The 18,808-nt window shown below is 50.0% G+C and overlaps 4 protein-coding genes across 13 annotated transcripts in view; 3 read left to right on the top strand and 1 right to left on the bottom strand.

Annotated features, from left to right (window-relative positions):
• The window catches only part of PPT2 (palmitoyl-protein thioesterase 2), a 5,197-nt gene extending 3,361 nt beyond the window's left edge, over positions 1-1,836 (top strand). For all 5 annotated transcript variants that reach the window (XM_027876518.1, XM_027876519.1, XM_027876515.1 and 2 more), the window contains 4 exons: positions 279-362; positions 524-608; positions 778-832; positions 1,008-1,836. In XM_027876518.1, the coding sequence (XP_027732319.1) occupies positions 279-362; positions 524-608; positions 778-832; positions 1,008-1,151 (368 nt within the window). In that variant the 3' untranslated portion in view covers positions 1,152-1,836. The remainder of the gene's footprint in view (positions 1-278; positions 363-523; positions 609-777; positions 833-1,007) is intronic.
• Positions 1,837-2,134: 298 nt separating this feature from the next.
• Positions 2,135-6,666, top strand: EGFL8 (EGF like domain multiple 8). 5 transcript variants are annotated; one of them, XM_027876449.1, is made up of 9 exons: positions 2,135-2,181; positions 3,660-3,795; positions 3,970-4,092; positions 4,294-4,406; positions 4,515-4,610; positions 4,704-4,874; positions 5,680-5,759; positions 5,906-6,059; positions 6,410-6,551. In XM_027876449.1, the coding sequence occupies exons 2-9, from the start codon at positions 3,695-3,697 to the stop codon at positions 6,457-6,459; spliced, it is 888 nt and encodes a 295-aa protein (XP_027732250.1). In that variant the 5' UTR covers positions 2,135-2,181; positions 3,660-3,694; the 3' UTR covers positions 6,460-6,551. The 5 variants fall into 5 exon arrangements, with proteins under 5 accessions (XP_027732250.1, XP_027732249.1, XP_027732252.1 ...); XM_027876448.1 differs by lacking the exon at positions 2,135-2,181 and adding an exon at positions 2,481-2,736; XM_027876451.1 differs by lacking the exon at positions 2,135-2,181 and adding an exon at positions 2,760-2,962 and having other exon boundaries at positions 5,906-5,917; positions 6,410-6,666.
• A 275-nt stretch (positions 6,667-6,941) lies between these two features.
• Positions 6,942-15,691, bottom strand: AGPAT1 (1-acylglycerol-3-phosphate O-acyltransferase 1). 2 transcript variants are annotated; one of them, XM_027876452.1, is made up of 7 exons: positions 15,378-15,691; positions 11,776-11,984; positions 11,350-11,483; positions 10,626-10,801; positions 10,344-10,439; positions 10,086-10,158; positions 6,942-8,668 (listed from the first exon to the last, which is right to left on the bottom strand). In XM_027876452.1, the coding sequence occupies exons 2-7, from the start codon at positions 11,973-11,975 to the stop codon at positions 8,484-8,486; spliced, it is 864 nt and encodes a 287-aa protein (XP_027732253.1). In that variant the 5' UTR covers positions 11,976-11,984; positions 15,378-15,691; the 3' UTR covers positions 6,942-8,483. The 2 variants fall into 2 exon arrangements, with proteins under 2 accessions (XP_027732253.1, XP_027732254.1); XM_027876453.1 differs by lacking the exon at positions 15,378-15,691 and having other exon boundaries at positions 11,776-11,994.
• A 2,846-nt stretch (positions 15,692-18,537) lies between these two features.
• The window catches only part of RNF5 (ring finger protein 5), a 4,264-nt gene continuing 3,993 nt past the window's right edge, over positions 18,538-18,808 (top strand). Inside the window, exon 1 of the mRNA XM_027876194.1 lies at positions 18,538-18,720. Within this exon, the coding sequence (XP_027731995.1) occupies positions 18,581-18,720 (140 nt within the window). The 5' untranslated portion in view covers positions 18,538-18,580. The remainder of the gene's footprint in view (positions 18,721-18,808) is intronic.

Here is an 18,808-nt window from a genome sequence, read left to right on the forward strand (position 1 = left end):
CTAGGTTTTCAGGTGAGGCCTTTTGTCTGAGTCCAAGTTTTACAGAACAAATCCTTTTATTAAAGGTATTAGTTCAGTGAAGTTTGGATTCAGTCAAAAGGCCACACCTGAGGACCTAGAGGGCCACATGTGGCCTCGAGGCTGCAGGTCCCCCACCCCGCCTATATGTTCTCTGCAACTTACAGTCAGAGTTGCCTAGAGAACTGAGAAGTTAAGTACTTGTCCAGGGGTACTCAGCCAAGATGTGTCATACACCTCCTCTATCCGTCTGTCCCCAGATCCTCACCACTCTGACTTGTACCTCAATGCCAGCAGCTTCCTGGCCCTAATCAATGGGGAGAGAGACCATCCCAATGCCACTGGTGAGATACCCTGACTGCAACTCTCCTATTCGTCTTCCCAACTTGCATCCTCATCCCCTTCATATTTCTCTCTTCCTTTCAGGGCTTCAGCCCTATTTCCCTCTGTCTCTCTTTGATTTCTGCATCTAAACCTAACTTCCCGTTTTTTCTTTCCTGGGCAGTGTGGCGGAAGAACTTTCTCCGTGTGAAGCGTGTGGTTCTAATTGGGGGCCCTGATGATGGTGTTATTACTCCCTGGCAGTCCAGGTTGGAAACAATGGAAAGAGGGAGGGTATGGTGGGCAATGGGTTCTGGGGAGTAAGGGCTAATTGAGGGAGGAGAAGTAGCCGGGTACAAGAAAAGTAAGAAGAACCTATGTCACTTAGGGAAGAAAATTAACCAGCTTTTCTTCTCCTCCCCAAAAAAATCTTTCCAGCTTTTTTGGCTTTTATGATGCAAATGAGACAGTACTGGAGATGGAAGAGCAGCAGGTAAGAACCCCTTGTGACTCCTGTTCCCCTGATTCTCTCCTGAGAGAAACTCTGACACTAAATGTCCCCTACAATCTGGAAGGAAATCCAGCCCTGGGACCATAATATCTTTCCCCTCACATATCTCCCTGTGTTTTTCTCCTGTGTCTTTACCTCTGATTCTTTTCTGCCCAAGGTTTATCTCCGGGATTCCTTTGGGTTGAAGACCTTGTTTGCACGAGGGGCCATTGTGAGGTGTCCAACTCCTGGGATCCCACACACTGCTTGGCACTCTAACCGCTCGCTCTATGAGGCCTGCATTGAACCTTGGCTTTCCTGAGCCCCTTCTTGGGCAACCCAAGAACTCTAAACCTGGGGATGTCAAGACTGGAACTCCTAAACCTGTCTTTTTGAAGATCCAGCAATGAGCCCTGGCTCTTCTGTTATCACCTGGCTGCCCACTGCCCCTTCCCCTAAAAGAGGGCTCCCAGGTCTACCTTTTCCTGTATCAGTTATAAACCACAGCCTCCCAGGTATCTGACCCTCTTCCCTTTCTCATCCCTATATCCTCTCATTTCTGGGAGGGTGGTAGAAAATTAGGATTTTAATCTCTTGGCTGCTGCTGTCCCCATACTCTCTCTGGGGATGTGGAGGGACAACCCATCCCATTCCCTCACAATGGGGGTTCCCTCTGACTCAGGACATTTTTAGTTTCTGTTCCCCATGTATTCCCTTTCTTTCCCTCCTCACCTCAGCCCCCAGGAGGACAACCTGGGGTGGAAAATCTGGGGTCCCCCAATGGGGTGGTCCCAGGGACAAATAAGTTTTTGAATTGTCAGTATTGGGGTATCTATGGCCGATGAGGCCTGTCTCAGGTTTGGGGTAGCCCCTACTCCCTGTCTTCAGTGTTGGGGTCTCCCCTAGAAGCAGTTTCTCTGGGGGCCCTACCCCATAAATCACACCTTTCTGTAGAGGGGATGTTTTCCTTGTATTTATGGAAATAAAATTCAATTTGCTCAATATAATCTGGCTCATTCACTAGCTATTGGGGCTCAATACCTAGATCCTTAAAAGGGGTGGAGGCAGAGAACCTAATGGTAGGGTGCCCGGATGCTTGGGTCCTGGGTGGAGGCTGGCTCTGTGTTTCCGCCCTCTCAGTGCCCATTCTGTATGGGTTCCTGATTCTCCCTGGGCTTTTTCCTGTTGAGGACAATTCTCTTCCTGTCTCAGCGCTGGGATTGGGGGACAGGGTTAGAGGCACCAAACGTCAGGGTCCAAGGAGCTTGTCAGCAGGCTGAGGCTTTCTGGATGGAATGTCTTTTTCCTGCTCCCCCCAGGCTAGACATGGAGGCTGTGGGGTGGGAGTCAGGGTGGGCATCATCTGAATCCCTTCTCGACCTTTGTGGGGTTGGGCTGGGGGGGGGGGTGGGTTGGTACTAGACAATAAGCCTCCTTTTCCCCCAAGCAAGGAATGTTGATCAAGACAAAGGGGCCCTGTCTGCTCTGGAGTGGGGGGCGGACTGACTCACAGCTCTTATGCCCCCCACAAATGCCAGAGGGAGCTAGAAACATTTCCCACTGGGGACCTAGCTTATCCCCATTTACACTTTGGAGGGGCATCTTCTTTCTCAAATTACCTTTCCCCTGTTTCCCACATCCTGGCCCAAATTTATTCCCCTTTTATATTCCCATCTTCCTCTGGTCAGGTCTCTTTATTTATCTGCTCCCCTCTTTTACCCTTACACTCTCTCCTAACCTCCTAACACAGTTCTCAGTCTTACAGTTGGGAAGTGGGGACTTAGGATATAGTGTCTCCTCTTTTGGACCCTGAAGAGATGCCAGAAAAGGGGGCCTCTGGGGCTATAGGAGGATAAAGAGTGGGGTTGGAGAAAGCTTTGCAAAGGTTTGTTGGAGTTAAGTGGATGGTATGTGAAAACTAGAACTTAGACTTCCTTTGCTGGTGTTCACTCTCCACAAAATCTCAGCCCGTTGTGGGAGAGGGAATGAGGAGGCGGGGAGAGAGTAGAGATAGGAGGCCCCTATGTCTAGCCCAACCCCTTCTCTCTTTGCTTTCCTCCTTGTGCCTGCCTGTCTGAGTGACTCTTGTCTGCAGCTATTCCTAGTGTCCCGAGGGAGAGAGAGAAAGCCCAGGTGGGAATGGGTACAGGGGGTAGAGGACAACGGAAGGGTGTTCTGAGCCGGCTTAGGGATGAGTGTGAGTTAGAGGTGGTGGAGGGTGTTGATATCATGCAAGATTGTGGTATGAAAGAGGCATGTGTAAAAGATGTAGGTGTGCGGATATCTGTTTGGGGCATTTGTAAGATCTAATTCATTTCCACAAACACTTTTCAGGATGCTGCTATGTGGAAGGTGCCAACCATTTAAGATATGTGTCTCCAAAGAAGGATCATTATGTCAGGAGAGAAGTGTCTGGGGGATGAGGAGCTTATGGAAATAGAGACAAGATGGACATAGGGTTTGAGTGTAAGGGAAAAATAAACATTACAGGAATCTATAGAGAAGTATATTAAATAAGGGGTATGTGTATGTGTCTCTGTCTCTTATGTATGTAGGTAGCAATCTCGTGTAAGGAGAGAGAACAGTATTAAGGGCATGTGTAAGGTGTTCAGGGTATGTTGACAATTATTAGAGACATATATGACTGGAGACAAAAGGTGAGGATTGCTACAGGTAGTGTGAATGAGTGGGTGTGTCCAGAGTCACATCACATTTGGCCTCTTAGAAGGTACATGAATAAGGGATGCCTGGGGTTCTGAGCAACTGAGAGCAGACAGATAGAGGAATAGGTGGGAGCACTCCTCCATTAACCCCTTTTCACTCCTTTCAGGATAGCAGCAGGTGACCCCTGATGTACAAGCGATCATGGGGTCCAGGGTCCGGGTTTTGCTGTGCTGTCTGCTAGCGGGATTCTCGGGCCTGCTGTTTTTGGGGGGGCAGAGGGCAAATGGGGATCTTCCATACAGGTGAGGATGGTGGGTCCTTAGCAGGGGCGGGAGTAGGGGCAGTAGGTGGAGCATTCGTAAGGGTGGGTGACACCAAGGTCTGGCCAAGAGAAGGAAACTGTTTGTGAAAAGGGCTCTCTAGGGGTTTGTCCATTCTGAATCTCCATCCCCTCTTCTTACTCCACTTGGGTGCAGTAAGGGAGTCTGCTCCAGGCAGACTCTGGTGGTTCCTGTTCGGTACAATGAATCCTACAGCCAGCCAATATACAAACCTTATTTGACACTGTGCACAGGTCGACGCGTCTGCAGCACTTACAGGTGAGTAAGTGGGTAACGGTACTAGATGCCCCAGTCCTGGAAGAGAGCTTGAGTTGCAAGGGATGGAAATTGAGTATTTGTGCTTAGGAAGTGGGGATGGGACTATAGCTTGAGTTATTGAGGGGAGCTTGGGTTGGGATGAGATTGAGAATGACCTCAGGGAATGATGTGCCAGGATCTTAAGTCAGTTGCTCCCCGTAGGACCACGTACCGAGTGGCATGGCGGGAGGTTCGGAGGGAGGTGCAGCAAATTCATGCCATATGTTGTCAGGGCTGGAGGAAGAAGCATCCAGGGGCACTGACCTGCGAAGAAGGTGTGTGGGAAGGAGGGGAGGATGGATGGTGGTAGGGTTGTGAGAGCCTGCTGGGGAGATGGAAGAGGGGAGTTTGTTCTCTACCCTGACCCTTCTTTCCATCCCCAGCCATCTGTCCTAAGCCCTGTCAGAATGGAGGTATCTGCATCCAGCCTGACCAGTGCGAATGCACCCCGGGCTGGGGAGGGAAGCACTGTCATGTGGGTGAGTATAAGACTCCCTCGATTTTGGCTCCTCGCCCACACTCTCCGGGGAATCTAGAGCATGGCACCTCAGGGCTTCTTTCTCTACCTTTAGATGTAGACGAATGCAGGACTGGCATCATTCTTTGCTCTCATAGCTGTTCCAACACCCTGGGCAGCTATACCTGCGGCTGCCCCAAAGGTCTAGCCCTAGGGACTGATGGAAGGACTTGTGAGGAGGCCCCCCCTGAGCCACTTCCCAGTCCCAGCATCCTTAGCTTGACAGGTAAGAGAAACACTCTATCCTTCACATTGCCTCCCCCTCTTATTATCATGAGATGTGAAGAACCTCTTGGAATTTGTGACTAGAAAATCATGGGATTCAAGGCCCCCCACAATCCGGCTCCTACCTCATGAACCTTGTTTCATATAACTCTATCCCCATTCTTTCTACCCTCCCATCTCACACTCTCATTTCCATCTTCTCAAAACTTTACCTTTTTTTTTTTTAAAGGCAATTGGGGTTAAGTGACTTGGCCAGGGTCACACAGCTAGTAAGTGTCAAGTGTTTATTCTGAGGCTGGATTTGAACTTGGGTCCTTCTGACTTCAGGGCTGGAGCTCTATCCACTGCGCCACCTAGCTGCCCCAACTTCAAGTACCGGATAACTTCCGTCCTCTGGACTAGATGGCTTCTGAGGTCCCTTGTAGCTCTCAGCCTGTGATTTTATGAGCCTTCAGAAAAGAAGGGACTCTTTCAGATTTCTCGCAGCATTTTATAGGATCACAGATTGGGAGCTGGAAAGGATCTCAGAGGCTCATCTAGCTCCATCTCATTTTACAGACATGGGAACTGAGGCTCACAGTTCCAGCTAGTGTCAGATGTGGAATTTGAATCCAGGTTTTTTCCCGACGCTAAATTCCTGACTTCCAAGTCCCTCTATGACATTTTCCATTTTGCAGTTCTTGCTCTCCTTTATCTTAATTGTTTGCTCGCGTCTTACCTTACTCTCACTTTTGACTGTAAGTTCCCTGAGAGGGCAGTGTCATCTACTATAATGCCCTTAATGTCTGCTCAACTATATTCTACAGTTCGAGAGGCGGAAAAAGAGGAGCATTCCCTGAGACAGGAGGTCAGAGAATTACGCGGGCGGCTGGAGGCCTTGGAGCAGGTGAGACAACTGAGAGCTCCTAGGGAGGGGTGGGGGCATCCTAGCAGGTAAATTTAGACGCAACAGACTATCACTGAACAGGCCAAGAAGCCTGGTCTCTCAGTGGGCTAGGCGTTCATAGCAGCTCCTTTCGTATCTTTCTGCAGTGGGCAGGACAGGTGAGTGCCTGGGTTCGAGATGTGCTACCAGTGTCTCCTGAAACGATTCGGCCCGAGCAAGTGGCTGAGCTATGGGGGAGGGGAGACCGGATCGACTCGCTTAGCGATCAGGTGCTGCTTCTGGAGGAGAAACTGGGCGCCTGTGAGTCCGCCGCTCCACCTACCTTCTCTTGTCCCTGTTAACTTCCCACGTGTTCCGTGTATACACTTATATACACTTGACCCTCACCCCATACATATTAGCGTCTGTTCTCTATGCAGCCTTCGATCAACAGTCATACCCCTCATTAAACTTTTCCTACCATTCATTCTTACCTGTTAACTCCTCTTGGGTTTTGCTTCTAAATCTTTTCCCCTATAGGGTAGAAGTCAAATTCTCCAAGGAAGGCGTGGTGTTTATCAGTGCTCCTGCCCTCACCCTTCCAACGCTGAAGCCGAAATCAGCTGTAAAAGGAGAGTAACTTTCGCCGGTCTCCACGTGTCTTTTAACAGGTTCTTGTGAGGACAACAGCCTGGGTCCAAGTCTCAACCGCCGCAGATGAGGGTACTTTTGGACATCAACACCCTCTTATTTCCAACGCCTGCCCCCACCAACCCCCCCTTGGTAATTTACAGTGAAATCCACTAATGCAAAGGGGACTAGATGCTGGGATGGCCAGGTTGATAAGGTGACGGGAGTTGCCGAAGATATGAAAACAGCTGCCGAGGAGACCGGCTAGAACATTATTCGTCTCCTGCAATCCCCCTCCCCCTCCCTTTTAGCTTAAGATAGGGTTTGGGCCACCAAGATCCCTTTCCCCCAACAAGGTACACAAACAGTCGGAATCTTTCCATCTCTCTTTATTCTCCGTATCTCGCTGTTAATCCAGATAATAAAAACCTTCGGAGCGGAGCAAACCCTTGGACTGCCCCCTTCAACCCCTCCCTTCAGACCTCGCGGGGGGAGGGGGTGTGTGCGCGCGCGCGCGCTGGGGGAGTGTTTGGAGAGAAAAGGGCAGTCCTGGTACCCGTGAGAGGGGAGGAGAGGACTGGAATACGGAGGCCCAGCTAATGCCTTGGGAGGAAAAGCAGAACTGGTTGGGAGAAAGAAAATCCCGGGGAGTCCCCTCACCTCCCCGGGTCACACTGGCCTGGGTTGGGGGGGGGGAGGAGAGCGGCAGCATCAAATAGCCCTTCTTTCCCCAATGCCCCACCCTTTCATTAATGCTCCTCAGGTTGGGGAAAGGGTGTCAGCAGGACTGTGGCTTCCCCCAAGAGAAGAATGGGATTCTCTTGGCCCCTCCCACCCCGATGGGGATGTGCTACTTAAGGCTGGGATCCTCTACTAGGCTGGAGATGAGGCAAGGAAGCCTAGGTTTGGCTGGGTCTCTCTACCCCTTTTTGTAAACAGACTCCCGCTTCCCCAAGGCGCTGGGGGTGATCCTCCCCCTCCCTTTGGACTTTTAACACTGAGAGCGTTTGGCTGCCAATCTAGACGCAGGGAGGTGTGGGAAGGGCAGCTCCCCAGCAGCAAAAGGAAAGAAAAATAAATTAAACCTACTCCAGCCTCCTCTAACCAGCTCTCAGTTCTTCTTACCCCACCTCCAGGAGTAAGAAATTAATGCAGCACCTGTAACTCCACCCTTCCCTGGTGTCTGGGCCTAATGGTACAGCCTGAGGCCTAGGGACTGTGCTGGGACAGGGCTGGGTTGGGCCGGTCTCCCGCTACTCCAGGGGAATTTAAGAGTGTACTACCATTGGAGTGTACCACCCACTGGCTAAGGGGAGAAGGTGGAGGAGGAGGACTGGGGTGGGAAAGAAGAGGGAATTCTGTGGAGACCAGTTTGTGTGTGGGTCAGTATGTCACAGGAAAGAATGGGCCGGGATGAGTAAGGATAAGGCAGATTAAACGGACCGTACCAAGGAAAGGGAAAGGTCCAAGTCCCTAGAAAGAAGACTCCACATATATCCATTGGGGTGAGTGGGGAGGAAAGAGAAGCTGGGCTGGGCTGCAGACTGGAGAGAAAGATTGCAAAGAGCAGCTGGTTGGGTCTACTTCCATTCCCGAGATGGGTCCTCCCCACCCCACCCCCCCAGTTGGATGAGTCCATTTGCATCCACAGAGTTGGGAGGGGGGTAGGGGAGAGAGCACGGAGTGCTTCCATAGAGGTGGATGAGTCCACAAATCAGGGTGGGGAGGAAAGCCACAGAGGAAGCGTCCACTTAGTGTCCACTATGGGGTGGGAGTGGTCGATGCCCAGTGGAACATACCACTCAGGAGACAGAGAGGAGAGCAGAATGTTCCACAGACAAGATGGGAGGCATGGAGGGAGTGTGTAGGCTGCACCAAGACGGTAAAGTCCACAGAGTAGGGTTTGGGAAGGGGGAGAGGGGTGGAGGAAAAGCGCTTTGTCCATGTCCACTTCAGAAGCTGAAGATTTAGAGTAGAGAATTAGTGGGGTGAGGAGAGGCTTGGCTGTACCACAATGGAGAAATGGGATGGGAGAAGTGAAGAGGGGAGTCAGGCCCAGTCCAGGGACCACTGGGTTGAGGGAGAGGGGATGTGAAGGAGTGGTAGGAGGAAGGCTCAGAGGCCGGCCTCACCAGCCCCACCAGGCTTCTTTAGATAGTCACCCCCTCCCCGGCCGTCAGTAGAGATCTCCTGGAAAACTGTGAGCATGGAGTGGCGGATTCTGTCAGCGAGGTCGGGCACGTTGTCTGGGGTCAGCCCTTCTGTGGCCACGGGGGGCAGCACCCGTACCTGACATGTCCCTAGGGATGGGGAGACACACAGGCTATCATTCCAGGCTTTTCTTCAGTTTTCCACAGGCCCTCCTAACTTCCCTTTTTCCAGTTTTATCTCCCGTTATATTCCAAAAAAGCTTTTGCTCAAGCCACATTGGCCAGCCTATACATTATTCCCAGCAGACGTTAAGTTTTTCCTTTCTGCCCCTTTGTCTCTTCTATTTTCTCCCCTCTACTGCCAGCAGAACTCATTCAAAGAACCACTGGATGTTAGAGCTGGAAGAGACCATTAAGAAAATGAAATCCAATGCCCTCACTGCATAGGGGAGGAGAAGGAGAAGAAGGGAAGAAAGCGACTTGCCCAACTTAAGTCAGTGGGAACATTGGAACTGGAACCTACAGTTCCTGACAGCTTAGTCTATTACTCCTTCTACAGAATGGGAACTGCGCTATATCTGTTATCAATTCATCCAATAACCACTAAGGTGCCTCCAGTTAGAAATATGGAGGTGTTTTTCAGAGGCATTGTGGTTTAGTAAAGAGACCAGGATTCTGGTTTTACTAGCTATGTGACATTGGGCAAGTCACCTCTGTGCCTCAGTTTCCTAATCTGCTGAATGGGGATGATAATGTCATTACCTACCTTACAAAGTGTTCAAAGCAACCGAAGCTTTATAAAATGCTACACTGCCCTGTTACTCTGGAGCTGTTTCCTCCTCTATAAATTGAGATAAATATCTACAAACAGAGGGGGTTACCTGAACAGGGTTATCTAAAGTGGTCTGTGAAGAATCTCATAGAGAAGTAAAGGCAGAGAGAAGAAGGTGGAGGGGCAAGGAGGCAGAGGTGGGGAAATATCGTGACACCCGCCCAGGAGAAAGAAAACATTCAGAATGGTTCAGAATTTTCTTCAGAAAAGGAAGAAAGTATGACCTTCTAGATGACTGTTAAGGTGACCCAGAGAGTTAGTGCAGGGCCATTACTAGAACCCAGGTTTTCGGTCTCCCAGGCCAGTGTTCTTCCTTTCAAGGCCCAGCTCAAATCCCATCTTCTCTTTGAAGCCTTCCCTGACCACTCCAGCCCAAAGTGATTAATACTTTCTGCATTCAATAAACACCAACACCTTTTTACCACCTTGTATTTTTAGCTATTTTTTCATACATTTATGCCCTGTTTTCCTAACTAGATCATAAGTTCTTTGAAGGACACCTTTGTGTCCACCACAGCATTTGGCATAATGACTTACATTGCAGATATTCTAAATTTGTTGAGACTGATTTCCAGGGACTTGACTAAATGGTCCAGTTCTGATGTTCTATGGTTCTATGACTAAATGATTTCCTGGCCTCTCAAAGATTCACATTTCATCCTTTCCCCACAATCCCACTGGCCACTCTACTCTGTCCCCACCAAGTCCTCCCAACCAGCACTTTGATCCTCTCACCCGAGGTGAAGCGCCGTTCTTTCTTGCAGTAGAAGTCTTTGTAGGAGGACATGACAATAGGAATAATGGGGACCTGCGGGAGGGGAAAGGGGAAATCAGAGAACAGCCTCACTCCTCAGCCCTCCTCCCCTGGTAGCCCTTCATCTGATCATCTCCTGGTAAGCTTCTTCTCCTTCTCATCAGCCCACAGACAGTTAGCTGGAAAGTTCAGGAGAAGGGTAGTGTGTCAGTGGTCAAATGGGGAAACTGAATTCTGACCTGGGCCTGAACAGCAAGGTGGAAGGCGCCACGTTTGAAGGGAAGCATAGAGCCATTGTGGTTCCTGGTACCCTCAGGGAAAACCCAAACTCGGACCTATGGGAGAAACTGGATCAGAGATAAGAAGAGACAGAGAACAAGCCAGAGCTAGAGCCAGTGCAATACAGAGGGAGGAGTCAGTGCCAGAGAATAGACAAAACCCTGGGATATCAGAGGTGCTTCTGTATGGCCATCTAAATCTCTTATTCCCGATGGCTGTTTTTCTCTTTTGGGGTAACTCACATTCTGGCTGAGCAGGGTCTGCGCAGCCTCAGCCATGACACTGATTGCATCCCCAGTACGTTTCCGGTCAATGAAGATGACTCCAGCCAGCCAGCATGCTAGACCTGCTGGCCCTGCCCATAGCAGTTCCCGCTTGGCAATGGGTACACAACGACCTGGGAGCACCTCCATCATTCCTGGGGCAGGGAAGTGGGTGGTTAGTGGAACCAGGGAGTATGATATCGACTCTCAGTGTCAAGAGCAGGAAATAGGAGGTTATGGGGCAGTAAGGAAAGAAGATGCTTTTACTTGATGGCAGGGGGAATGGAATGATAGGAAAGTGATGTACCAAGGATGTCACGGACATTTTAGAGGGGAGAGAAGTAGGTTGGAGGGAGATTTACCTCCTAGGGGAAGTTCTCCAAAGGGAAAGGAGATTCAGGGCAGAGAGGAGTGGGAGGGGGAGGACAGAGGGACCTGAAGGGTGGGAAAGAAGAAGAGAAGTTCCTGATATAGATGGGGAGGAAATTCTCAGGGAGGAAACAGTGGGGAAGAGGGGAGGAGGACCTCGTAAGATAAGAAGTTCTAGGAATATTTCCTATTGGGAACCAATGTATCTAGGGTGTAGGGTGATGAATATCTCTGGGGTAAAATGCTCCCTGGGGATGACAGTTTTAAAAGCTAGAAGGAGAAGAGGTACTTAGGGAAGAAATATTCCCATGGTTATGAGAGAGGGCTGTCTTACCTAGTAGGTCGAGGGAGCTCTGGTGGTTGGAGACAACAACATAGGGCTGGGAGGGGGGAAAGTGATGGGTCCCTCGAACCTCCAGCCGGATCCCGTATAGGTACTTGATGTGCAGCAGCATCAGCCGAAGGATCCTATAGGGACAGGCCCAGGATACCACATTTGGGAGTTTGTCAGAGAGGGCCACATACTTCTTCCACATATTTTCCCAATATTCCTCTAACCCTACTCCCCTCCTTGTGCCATGTGTCTTTTTTCCCATCTCAATTTTCCCTTCTCTTTTTCTGTTTCTCCTTTGCCTTATGTCTATGATCTGATGGGTCCTTCTGTGTCTTCCCCACTCCTTATTCCCTTGTGCCTGGCACCTCTGGTAATCCATCTTCCCCACCCTCTTTTCATTTCCCATTCCTTGGGTTTCCCTCTCACTTCATGTTCTCCACGTTTCGCCCTCGAAGGGCACACACAGGGATGGCCAGCACTGCCAGGAAGAGGATCCAGCCGTTGTAGAATGCCATCTTGCAGAAGTACTTGGCACTGGCGCTGTAACCCCAGAGCACAGGTACCAGCAGCAAAAGCAGCAGCAGAAAGAGCAGCAGCATTGCCCATGGCCCTGGCCACAGCTCCATGCTGGCCACCTGTAAGGAGTGGGGGGGGGAGGGGAAGGATAGTGGGCCTGAGGCACTGGAAGGGTGAATATTGGGGGGAGTGGCCAAGAGGGACCAGAGCAGAGAAATAATAGGACAAGAGTGCAGATGGAGTTAGAAGGCCAGACTGGGGGGCAGGGGCAGGGGCCTTCCATTCCTAGATTCTCACCCACCCAAGACACTCCAGAGAGGTAGTGGGGACGTAAGAATTGGAAACTCCCTCCCTCTTCATTTGACCCCCAAATACACACACAAAAAGACATATAGATGGTACACATATACACAGAGAGATTTTTTAAAAAGACATGCACATAAGGTATATCAGAATATGGAATGACAGAGGAAAAGCAAGATAATCACACCTATGAACAATCTGATAGACACATGCACATGTGCAAACATACTTGGACATATATGGAGAAAGACAAATACAGATACACAGGGATAGGGACTAGCTCTATACTTTCATTAATATAGGGAACTCCCAAGTAAGCAAATTCCCTTTACCAATCTAGAATAGCACTTTCAATACAACTCATAGTTTTTAAGAGTTACCTAGAGCTCTGAAAGATTAAATTACTTGCCCAGGGTCAAACAGCCATATGTGTCAGAGGCAGGATGTGAACCCAGGTCTTCCTGGCTCCACGGCCATGTTGCCTCTAACAGAGGCAGAGAAGAGAAACACATCCAGAGAATCCCCATTCCACCCCAACTTTTCCCCTTATCCCCCTAAAAGCACACAGACAAATCTAAGGACAAACAGATAGATACAGATTATCCCAGGGTCAGAGACCTATGTTCCTCTTGTTTTCTGCCCCCACCCAATTTACACCCCTCTCCAAATATTAGAGGAAGCATGGTGAGGGTTACATAGGTGATATGTAAGAATCCTACAGAACTGTAAAGAATCCATAGAACTGTGAAAACAGAGGAATGGTTATTTGTGTGTAAGATCACACTACCTGCCTCAGGAGGAAGAAACAGCTCAGGAGGAGAAAGAAGACAATGTGACGTCTCCCTAAGTACTGGACACAATTTATCTTCCTTCTCCTCCCCCCATTCTCTGCCTCATTAAGGGTAGGCAGTGACTGACTTGAGTGTCAAAGGTAAAGGAAGAGATCATCTCATTGGCCAAGTGTGATAACATCACAAGGAAGAAACATGTGACAAACACATACACATTTTCAAGTGGCCTGGCAGAGAAGACATCTCTGAACAGGAACACACACAAGATGCTTACAGTACATTACCTACCCCTCTTCTCTTCCCTAAGGATGATTAACATGAAGATAACATGAACAGGAAGGTAATAATGCTAAGCACACAATACAATTTTGCTTAATTGAGACAAGTATGATAGTAGCACATTCTGATTTGGGACACACAAAACAGACACTTAAAACGTGACCACAAATGCATAAGACACGTAAGGGACAGGGTGGTGATAAATAGGTCAGAGAGTAAGTAGGCCTTGGGAATGAAGAAATGGTGATAACAGAAGTCAATCCCCATGTGTAACAATCCTCTGAACACACACACACATACACACATATACCCACACGAAGAAGATAAGAATGAAGACATGCTCACGCTGTTGATAACAAGAACAACAGGTATTTAATACAGTGTAGCCCTAGGGAAACTGCTTCTAACAAGGAATATGATATACTCCAAGCACATGCCCATCATGCCAAAGGTGTAACATGCTATCAGCAGTAACATAGAAACCATGGGGATGTCAAGACCGCTGGAAAGGTAATGGGAAAGCACACAAGGGAAAATTCAATAATGTAAAGAAGCAGAAGGGTAATAACATAATAAAGGAATGAATACAGCAAATGTAAATCACATAGAGATAACATAAAAATTCAGTAGAGAAACATACAGAGTAGTAATAACATGCCTGGGGTGAAAATAACATGCCAAATCATTACACATGCAAATGACAGAAGCAGTGGGATTGATGTTCAACATTAATAAAAACATAGACATAGATGGGAGTGAAACCTATAACATACATACTCATTCACATGTTATATGAGTACACACTGACAAAATACAGTAGTAGTATGGACATGTCATGTAGAACTATGGGCCAGGTCGAACATGGGAAGGACATGCAAAGACATTTGCAAAGAGATGGGTTTTCTGTGTGTGGAGGACCATTACCCTCTACATGGGCTATGTATACATGATTCCCTAGGAATACACATATCCGAGGTTATCCAACCACATGAGACTGCCAGATGTGTTATACAAACATATGGTTTACAAAACATTACAGGAAGGAAATGGTGAAATGAATGTTGTCATATGACCAGAAATGCTATGCTAATAAAACATAAAACATAAATGCTCAAGCAATGCTAGGACTTCCTTAGAAAAACACATGCAATAAATGGGGTTAATACAACATGAAGATATGTGTTAAGAGTAAATTAAATCATGGAATCAGACACCTGAAGGCAACCCCGTGGGACAATCATCACAGGTTATGAAACCAAAACAAAACATACCATGGGCACAATATATATATATAACATGTGAAGACAACTATTTTGGCAGTGATGATCATGGGCAAAGCATATGAACATAAAGACACTAATATGCAATGGAAAGATCTGAGAAGGTAGGCAACATTTGAACACACAGATGCATAGGGTATGTAAATTATACTCCAAATGGATATGACACGAGGGACAGGCCATATTATACTATGTGATTGGACAAATATGAACTTAGGAAAACAATAGTACTATAGTCACCCTTCCCAAGGGGGAATGGATACAACATCCAACTAATGTGAGCACATCTGCCATGACCATGGATCATATGGTTACATATTCCACCACACAGGCCACTACTAAAGCATGCACACTCAATGGAGAAAACAAGGTAATACACAAGACACACGTGTGCCAGGAAGGGCCTACCTAACATGCACATATGTAGAGACCTTAGGCTCCGTGCATGGAAATACAGGGGTGTCCTGGTATGATCCTAGCAACCAATATTCTCTTGGAGGAGGAGTCAGGAATGTAGTTTATAATCTACACTCCTTCCAAGGGATACAAGGGGCAGAAAGAGGAACTGGGGGGCGGGGTGTAGGGAATTCCTCTCTCCCCTCACCAGCACACCTCACCCTCACCCCATCACTATTCCCCTTAATCAGGCCAGCCCCCCAATCACCAGGCCTCAGCCCCTCCCTCCTCCATCCCTTTTCTCTCTGTCTGGATTCTCCCCATCTTTCCCAGCGGCTCCTCTCCCAAGTCTATCTTGCACTCTCTCTCCCCAGACCCCCTTCTCTACCTCCATGACCTCCCAGCTCCCTCCTCCCCCGACCCATCTCTCATTCCCCCCTCCCCAGTTCCATCCCTCCCCCACCTCAGTGGGGTAGGGGGCCTAGGGGGCCGGCCCCCTCCCCAGCCAGGCTGCGGCAGCGGTGGTGGCGGCTGTGTCTCTGTCTCTGGTGGGGAGTCGGTGCCAGGGGGCCCTCAGGGTTTGGGGGTGTCCTAGCCCCGGCTGGTGGAGGGGCTGTGGGAGTGGGGGGCCGGACCCATAGTGGTGAGAATGGTGGGAGGGGGGGGTGTTCCCCCGATCTCTCCCTCCCTCCCTTACTGCTGTCTCTCCCTCGGAGGGCTGGGGCTGCCGAAGCTGCTGCTGCTTGCGCCCCCCCCTCCCCACCAACGCCTGCTTGTTTCCGGGGCTGGCCAGGAAGTGGGGGGCGGTGACAGGCGGGCTGTCTTGCCAATAGCCTGGACAGGGACCCAAGCATTCCCTCCCTCCAGCTTTTAGCCCTCCCCGCCTCATCTTTTTCCTCCTAGCTCCTCCTGCTGAGGCTTCTGCCTTACTCCTTCCAGCTGTCTCTCTTTCATAACCCTTTTTTTTTTTTTCTGGCTCTGGTTCCAATCCTTCCTGGCTTTCCCTGCTCTTGTATCTCTCCTTCCTTCCATTTCTCTTAGCTTTCTTCTCTCTGCTCTTTAGGCTCCCTTTCCTCTTTCCCTATTCTTCCATTCCTCTGCTTCTCACTACTCATCATCCTTTTTCATCAGCTGCCTCCCTTCAACTCCAGCTCAGCCTCTCCCATCCTTATCTCTCTCTCTGTCTCTCCTAATCTTTCCATCCCTATCCTGTGGCTATCCTCTTCCTTTCCTCCTCCTCATTATCTCACCATGGTCTCTCAGAACACTAGCCCTGTTCCTCCCCTTCCTTCCTCTTGCCTCTCTCTGATCCTCCTACCCTCATCGCCGACCTCCTCCTTTTCTTAATTCCCCAGTTCCCTTCTTTCTTCTCCTCCTAGCACCTTTCCTATAGGGTCTCTTTTCTTCAGCCAGGCTAGGAACTGCCCCTTCACCCCAAAGATGAATTGTATATGCTTTCCCCACCACTGAGATCAGGTCACTGTTATTCCTTCTTCCTGAGGGTATGGGCAGACCATGCAGCTTGGGGTGGAATGGGGAGCAGACCCTAACTCCTTAAGGTTGTCATCCCCAGTTTCTAACTCTTGTTTTCTGGCAGCTCAACCACATCCCTGGCCCCGGCTTCCCACACTTCTTTCACCCCACTTGGCAATCCTCTGCTGACTCAGTCTCATCCCGTTCACCCAACTCTCCTTCCTATCTCTTTCTAAAAAACATTACCACCACCACCTTCCCTTCTCTTCCTTGCTGTCTTGCCTGGCCCTATTTTCTCCCTCTCTAATAAGATCCCTACCTTCAACTAACCAGCTCCACCGACTTGGAGGTAGCCCTTTCCTGCTTTCTCTTTACTTTCCAGTTCTCCCCAGATGTGGGGATTCTTCCCCCCTAGATGTCTTGGTTTCTCTCTGAGGGCCCCTGTCTGGTCTGTGTCCTCCCTCCCATAGAACCATAGAACATAGAATGTCGGAGCTGCAGGCAGCCTTGGAGACCACCTACCCTCATTTTACAAAGGCCCAAGGAAATTGATGCCTAGGGAGACAACTGGGTGGAGATCATAAGCTTCTCAACTACCTCTCCCTCTGCATCCCTCCAAATCCCCGCCCCCACAATTAACCTAAGTCTGTCACTGGCCAGGGCTAGAGGAGAGACTGGAGGTGGAATGGGTGGGAGTGCGGGGAGAAAGGGTAGGCTGTTACCAGGTTGCTGTGCTTGGGCCACAGAGGAGGGAAACTCACTGCCCAGGCCTGGCTGCCTGCACCAGGCACCTGGGTCACGCTGAGCTGTAGCGGGTAGGGGACAGGCACCCTGCCCAGGAAGAAGACCCCAGTTCTGCTTGGTATGTCACAGGGAGGAAGGGGCGGGTCTAATTCTAGCTCTGCAGATCATGGTAGAAACATTAAGGGTATGAGAACTGGACAGGACCTTGGAGATCATTCAAAGCATGATGGAGACAAGACCGTCCAGCCTCTCTTTCCACTGATGACGAAGACATTAGGATCTGAGGGAAGTCCAGTGACTTCTGAGGTCACCCAAATAGGCAGAGGCTGGGCCAGGATTTGAACCCAGGTTCTGTCACTCCAAATTCAGCTCTCTCCACGGCACCACACGAAGTGAACTAGGGCTAAACTCGTTTCTGCCCTGTGCGTCATCGAAGAAAGGAACCTGGGGAGTCGAGGTCCGCTCAGTGTGTCGGCCAATACTAAGGGGGTTGGAGTGCGTGTGCGCTCGTGGGGATGGGGGTGGGGAGGGAAGGGTGTTATAAGCCTAGCGATGGATCTGTGACGTCAAGTAGATGGGGCCAATCGCCATGCTCCTGGCGACATCATTATAAAGGGCGCTGGGAGAACTCAGGTTCGGTTTCTTGCGTCACCAAAACGGCTGAAGCCATTTTGAACCCGGTGACTAGCATACGTCTCTTTGCTCCCAATCCTAGCTAATCTGCGAGGTCTAGAGTAGCCAATCAAATTCGAGAGTTGGGTGGGAGAGGTGAGCGGAGGAAGAACTTAAGGCTGGGGTGGTGGCCAGGCCAGGACCAATTGCGATCTGGTCGCTATAGCAACGAGAAGGCGGAGAGGAAGAGGCGAGTCCAAGGAAGCACAACCTCCTCCGGATAGTCCCGCCCTATTCCTTACATGCACGCTTGCGACCATTTCCCAGCCAATCGGCTGCTTCGGCACTTGCGCGTTCGTAGTCCAATAGGGTCTCGAGTAGTCTCCAGAAGAGGAAATGAAGAAAGGACGGGGGCGGGAATTGACTGGGTTATTAGTAGGTAGAATCTATGTCCTGGAGCCAATTGAGCACGACACTTAGCAGTGAGGGACAAATAGTGGTGATGACAGGGTGGGCCCTCCTTCACCGCGGACAATAGGGTCTGCCAGGGCACATTTTACGGCTAACCTATGACGCAGCATCTTGACTGGCGACTGCTTTGGCCAATAATCACAGTTCAAGGGCGGGGCAATATGTGCCTCTCCCTCCCCAGACTGTCGTCCAATCTTTCCTTCCGAACGCGATGTGACTGGTGGGCAGAATCACCAATGGAGTCTCGAAGACCTTGACGGATAACCAATGGGCGCGAGCAGGGGGGCGGGCTTTTCGGACCATCGGGGTTTGTGTATGTGTTTGGTGGGGGAAGACCTGGGTTGCGGGGGCAACAGTTGAGGGGCCATGGCAGCGGCCAGGAAGGAGGACGGGGGCTCCGAAGGGCCAAACCGCGACCGGGGAGGGGCAGGTGCGGCCTTCGAGTGTAACATCTGTCTGGAGACAGCGCGGGAGGCGGTGGTCAGTATGTGCGGCCACCTGTACTGGTGAGAGCCCCGGGACACACCCCCACACCCCACACACCTACTCCCACCGTACTGGTGAGAACCCCGGGACATGTAGTCGTACCTCTAC

The sequence above is a fragment of the Vombatus ursinus genome, unplaced genomic scaffold, assembly GCF_900497805.2.
Source record: "Vombatus ursinus unplaced genomic scaffold, bare-nosed wombat genome assembly UNPS02014811.1, whole genome shotgun sequence".
NCBI classification, from domain to species: domain Eukaryota; kingdom Metazoa; phylum Chordata; class Mammalia; order Diprotodontia; family Vombatidae; genus Vombatus; species Vombatus ursinus.

What these genes read in the sequence shown, in the direction of transcription:
- EGFL8 (XM_027876449.1), top strand. Translation starts at nt 3,695, where the DNA reads ATGGGGTCCAGGGTCCGGGTTTTGCTGTGCTGTCTGCTAGCGGGATTC. An exon ending in GGCACTGACCTGCGAAGAAG is followed by an intron (nt 4,407 to 4,514) that starts GTGTGTGGGAAG and finishes TTCCATCCCCAG; the next exon opens with CCATCTGTCCTAAGCCCTGT. An exon ending in GGAGGAGAAACTGGGCGCCT is followed by an intron (nt 6,060 to 6,409) that starts GTGAGTCCGCCG and finishes GTCTTTTAACAG; the next exon opens with GTTCTTGTGAGGACAACAGC.
- AGPAT1 (XM_027876452.1), bottom strand. Translation starts at nt 11,975, where the DNA reads ATGGAGCTGTGGCCAGGGCCATGGGCAATGCTGCTGCTCTTTCTGCTG. An exon ending in AGACCCTGCTCAGCCAGAAT is followed by an intron (nt 10,440 to 10,625) that starts GTGAGTTACCCC and finishes TTTCTCCCATAG; the next exon opens with GTCCGAGTTTGGGTTTTCCC. An exon ending in ACCTTGCTGTTCAGGCCCAG is followed by an intron (nt 10,159 to 10,343) that starts GTCAGAATTCAG and finishes CCCCTCCCGCAG; the next exon opens with GTCCCCATTATTCCTATTGT.